This window comes from Gigantopelta aegis, chromosome 5 (assembly GCF_016097555.1).
Source record: "Gigantopelta aegis isolate Gae_Host chromosome 5, Gae_host_genome, whole genome shotgun sequence".
Classification (NCBI taxonomy): domain Eukaryota; kingdom Metazoa; phylum Mollusca; class Gastropoda; order Neomphalida; family Peltospiridae; genus Gigantopelta; species Gigantopelta aegis.
Genome location: NC_054703.1, coordinates 39,547,855 through 39,554,101, shown reverse-complemented (window position 1 = coordinate 39,554,101; position 6,247 = coordinate 39,547,855). Strand labels below are relative to the sequence as shown.

The window sequence follows — 6,247 nt, the reverse complement described above, 5'->3', positions numbered from 1 at the left end:
TGTTCCCCGTCGCTTGGTTCCATGTCGTCATTGAACCAATCAGGATTTATTTCTCTTTCTGGATCGAAAATATTCACCAGCGTTCCGATGTCAAACGTAGCTGTCATCTTGGATTCTTTGCTGATAAACACATATTCCTATTTCTACGCGAGTAAAGCGGCCTAATTAAATCAGAGGTGGTTATCGTAAATTTAACACCTCTAATTTAAGGTGTGTAGCCAATCAGAATCTAGTATCTTCCAAAATCATGGTAGAATGATTAATTAAGAGCCCTTTATAGCTATTTGGTAGTCAAGCAAACATTAATAAACGTTGTTATCCAGATTCGGGTAGTTTCGTTTAATTCTGACACAAATCAGGTTTCACCCCCCCCCCCCCCCCCCCCCCCCCCCCCCCACACACACACTTCCACCCCAATCCACCACACAAAATGGGAGCCCGTGCGCCTAGGGCCTTAATTCTATATATAAGGGCAGAATTGGATACGGTAGTTTAGAAATATGCCATATGTACAAACTGGTTTTTTGAATGTTCTAACATTTGTAAGGATTTCCACTGGCGGATCTACACCATAATATATATGTGACACCATTCTGCTTCCGCCCGTTTGAAGTGTTATTAATTTTCCCGCAGTTTACAGTACTAAATTGCCATGAAAATAGGCCTCTGATCATCTTCGTTTTAAAAGTTTCCAAGGAGCATGTGCTCTCTTCACCTACCCCGTAATCCCTCAATATCCCTCTTCCTTTGGGAGATGGCACATTTGCTTTATACAAACTCAAAATACTTTCTTTTAGAATTTCGTGACCCACCCACCCTTTACAAAATCCTTGATCCACCATGATTAGTTTTATTATTGTGTGTGCTTTTTTCCCCCCAGAATCCATTTGGACTGGATGTACATGCAGGACATATATGTTCGCGTTGGGATGAGGTTCAACATTTGGGGTGTCGTGAATAAGACAGTCTTCTCGGCAAGGTACAACGGGAAATATAGAGAAGATCTAATCGTCACGACGTCAAACTTCCCATTCGTAGCTACCGTTCCCTTTGAAATGCGGACTACTCTTCAGAACAACACCTTTGCGGTATTTTCAAGCCATTCTTCTCCTACTACTACTACTTCTTCTTCGTCTATTTTCTTCTACTTCTTATTATTATTCTACTACTATTTCTTCTACTACTACTTTTTCTTCTTCGTCTATTTATTTTCTTCTAATACTATTACTACTTCTGCTTCTTCTTCTACTTCTTCTACTTCTTCAACTTCTTTTTTCCCCTCTTCTTCTACTTCTTATTATTCTACTACTATTTCTTCTACTACTACTTTTTCATCTTCGTCTACTTATTTTTCTTCTACTACCATTACTTCTAGGATTTTTTTCTACTTCTTCTACTGCTTTTTCTCGGTCTTCTTCTCCATCTACTTCCGTTTCCCTATTTATGACATATTGTTCGGTAGGCGCTGCATACGTAACGGCAGCGGATTTTCTCTCTTGTTCTGTCTCTTTGTCTGTATGTCTGTCTGTCTGTCTGTATGTCTGTGTGGGTGCATCTCTCTCTCTCTCTCTCTCTCTCTCTCTCTCTCTCTCTCTCTCTCTCTCTCTCTCTCTCTCTCTCTCTCTCTCTCTCTCTCTCTCTCTCTCTCTCTCTCTCTCTCTCTCTCTCTCTCTCTCTCTCCCAGAGGCTCGGGTTTGCAACATTAATTCACTCGGGACAGATAATCCGTAATTCCCATAGCTCATTAGTTATTCTCTAAATATAGTATTATACGTTTATTTTTATATTATTATAATTAGTTAGTTAGTTAGTTACTCATTTATTAGTTACTTAGTCAGTTAGTTAGTTAGTTCGTTAGTTAGTTACTCATTTATTTAATTAATTAATTTATTTATTTATTTATTTGTTACAGTTTGTCGTGGATGGAGCAGACTTGTACACATACAACATACTGAGACCAGCCGAACTCATCGACAGGTTCGTGATAACTGATGAAGTCACAATTGATAAACTACTGTTCATATATAATAACACCATCTATTGAATATGCATGTATTTATGGTGATGACAGATGATGTCATAATTGATAAACTACTGTTCATATATAATAACACCATATATTGAATATACATGTATTTATGGTGATAACTGATGAAGTCACAATTGATAAACTACTGTTCATATATAATAACACCATCTATTGAATATGCATGTATTTATGGTGATAACAGATGATGTCATAATTGATAAACTACTGTTCATATATAATAACACCATATATTTAATATACATGTATTTATGATGATAACTGACGAAGTCACAATTGATAAACTACTGTTCATATATAATAACACCATCTATTGAATATGCATGTATTTATGGTGATACCTGATGATGTCATAATTGATAAACTACTGTTCATATATAATAACACCATCTATTGATTATGCATGTATTTATGGTGATAACTGATGACGTCACAATGGATAAACTACTGTTCATATATAATAACACCATCTATTGAATATGCATGTATTTATGGTGATAACTTGACGACGTCACAATAGATAAACTACGGTTCATATATAATAACACCATCTATTGAATATGCATGTATTTATGGTGATAACTGATGACGTCACAATATATAAACTACTGTTGATATATAACAACACCATATATTGAATATGCATGTATTTATGGTGATAACTGATGATGTCACAATTTATAAACTACTGTTCATATATAATAACACCATCTATTGAATATGCATGTATTTATGGTGATAACTGATGATGTCACAATTGATAAACTACTGTTCATATATAATAACACCATCTATTGAATATGCATGTATTTATGATCATAACTGATGATGTCATAATTGATAAACTACTGTTCATATATAATAACACCATCTATTGAATATACATGTATTTATGGTGATAAAGGATGACGTCACAATTGATAAACTGCTGCTCATATATAATAACACCATCTATTGAATATGCATGTATTTATGGTGATAACTGATGAAGTCACAATTGATAAACTACTGTTCATATAAAAAAAATTTATAATAACACCATCTATTGAATACGAATGTATTTATGGTGATAACTGATGATGTCATAATTGAAAACTACTGTTCATATATAATAACACCATATATTGAATATGCATGTATTTATGGTGATAACTGATGAAGTCACAATTGATAAACTACTGTCCATATATAATAACACCATCTATTGAATATGAATGTATTTATGGTGATAACTGATGACGTCACAATTGATAAACTACTGTTCATATATAATAACACCATCTATTGAATATGCATGTATTTATGGTGATAACTTGATGACGTCACAATTGATAAACTACTGTTCATATATAATAACACCATGTATTGAATATGCATGTATTTATGGTGATAACTGATTACGTCACAATTGATAAACTACTGTTCATATAAAAAATTTTTTATAATAACACCATCTATTGAATATGCATGTATTTATGGTGATAACAGATGATGTCACAATTGATAAACTACTGTTCATATATAATAACACCATCTATTGAATATGCATGTATTTATTGTGATAACTGATGATGTCATAATTGATAAACTACTGTTCATATATAATAACACCATCTATTGAATATACATGTATTTATGGTGATAAAAGATGACGTCACAATTGATAAACTACTGTTTATATATAATAACACCATATATTGAATATGCATGTATTTATGGTGATAACTGATTAAGTCACAATTGATAACCTACTGTTCATATATAATAACACCATCTATTGAATATGCATGTACTTATGGTGATAACTGATGATGTCATAATTGATAAACTACTGTTCATATATAATAACACCATCTATTGAATATGAATGTATTTATGGTGATAACTGATGACGTCACAATTGATAAACTACTGTTCATATATAATAACACCATCTATGGAATATGCATGTATTTATGGTGATAACTGATGATGTCACAATTTATAAACTACTGTTCATATATAATAACACCATCTATTGAATATGCATGTATTTATGGTGATAACTGATGAAGTCACAATTGATAAACTACTGTTCATATAAAAAATGTTTATAATAACACCATCTATTGAATACGCATGTATTTATGGTGATAACAGATGATGTCACAATTGATAAACTACTGTTCTTATAATATAATAACACCATCTATTGAATATGCATGTATTTATGGTGATAACTGATGACGTCACAATTGATAAACTACTGTTTATATATAATAACACCATATATTGAATATGCATGTATTTATGGTGATAACTGATGAAGTCACAATTGATAACCTACTGTTCATATATAATAACACCATCTATTGAATATGCATGTATTTATGGTGATAACAGATGATGTCACAATTGATAAACTACTGTTCATATATAATAACACCATATATTGAATATGCATGTATTTATGGTGATAACAGATGATGTCATAATTGATAAAACTACTGTTCATATATAATAAAACCATCTATTGAATATACATGTATTTATGGTGATAACTGATGAAGTCACAATTGATAAACTGCTGTTCATATATAATAACACCATCTATTGAATATGCATGCATTTATGGTGATAACAGATGATGTCATAATTGATAAACTACTGTTCATATATAATAACACCATCTATTGAATATACATGTATTTATGGTGATATATGATGACGTCACAATTGATAAACTACTGTTCATATATAATAACACCATCTATTGAATATACATGTATTTATGGTGATAACTGATGAAGTCACAAGTGATAAACTGTTTTTTGTATATATAATAACACCATGTATATAATATACATGTATATATGGTGATAACTGATTGAGTCACAATGGATCAACTGCTGTTCATATATAATAACGCCATCTACTGACTATATTTATGGTGATACATACATACATACACACACACACACACACACCTATATATATATATATATATATATATATAGAGAGAGAGAGAGAGAGAGAGAGAGAGAGAGAGAGAGAGAGAGAGAGAGAGAGAGAGAGAGAGAGAGAGAGAGAATAATACATGAGTGTCCGTTAGATATCATTTATCTCACGAGTTGTTTTAAAATGTATCGAATGAGCGAAAGCGAGTTTGATACGTTTTTAAACAACGAGTTGTGAGATAAATGGTATCTAAGGTGCACGAATGTATTATTATATTTCTAACATATCCTCAAAAACCAGGTTTTAATAACATTTTAACATCTTTTTCGACTAAAAGTTATTTACAGCCGTTGCACTTGTACCTGTCTTACGCGTCACAGACACATGAATGTCAGGTTAACTATACGTCACAGTCTAATCGATTTCCCTCGTGTAGTTTTTCATTGGATGTATGGCAATGGTAACCTAGTCATCATCTAGGAGCAGCCAATCCTATGTCTTGAAAGTGTTAACACACGTACACGTGTTAACAACCATGTGTAATCAAAAATAACGCATGGTGTTCTCACCAACGGGTGTGTAAGACATTGACTTCCTTCATACCCGTTGATAAGAACCTCATGCGATTTTTGGTAACACATAGGTTGTTTACACACGTACGCTTTCGCTCGTTAGATACATTTTAAAACAATTCGTTGCAACATGAATGGTATCAAACGGACACTCATGTATTATTCTCTATATATCTACAGTGTGGTTATAACTCGTGACGTTACCGTTGTTAAACTACAGTTAATATAATATAAAAACACAATCAACTGATCATATCTAGTGTGGTTATGAGCGATACTAAGACGAGAAATGGAACATGTTAAAATGTATGTATGTTTATATTAATACAATTCCTCTAACGTTTTCGGTTACAACGAACTTCTTCAGGTGGAAAACGTTTTTAATATTTAATTTTTTAATTCCACCTGAAGAAGTTCATTGGAACTAAAAACATTTGTGGAATTATATTAATATAAACATATAACATATATACATTTTAACATGTTCCATTTGACAAGGTGTTTTTTCTGTATTCCCTTACCTGGTGTGCTGAATTCCTGTTTTCAGTATTATTGTATTATTTATTAATTATTATTATTAACACAGTAGAAGTCGAGGATATTGGAACATGTATTGTTGTCCACAATCTATATACAAATATTTGAAATATGAAACTTGTATTCAAACCGGTGTATTTATAGTAGGTAGATA

The 6,247-nt window shown here is 32.0% G+C and overlaps 1 protein-coding gene across 1 annotated transcript in view; it reads left to right on the top strand.

The window, feature by feature from the left end:
• LOC121373767 (sushi, von Willebrand factor type A, EGF and pentraxin domain-containing protein 1-like) overlaps positions 1-5,012 on the top strand; it is a 13,867-nt gene extending 8,855 nt beyond the window's left edge. The window contains exons 6-7 of the mRNA XM_041500522.1: positions 881-1,088; positions 1,913-5,012. Of these exons, the coding sequence (XP_041356456.1) occupies positions 881-1,088; positions 1,913-2,044 (340 nt within the window). The 3' untranslated portion in view covers positions 2,045-5,012. The remainder of the gene's footprint in view (positions 1-880; positions 1,089-1,912) is intronic.
• The last annotated feature ends 1,235 nt before the right edge of the window (positions 5,013-6,247 follow it).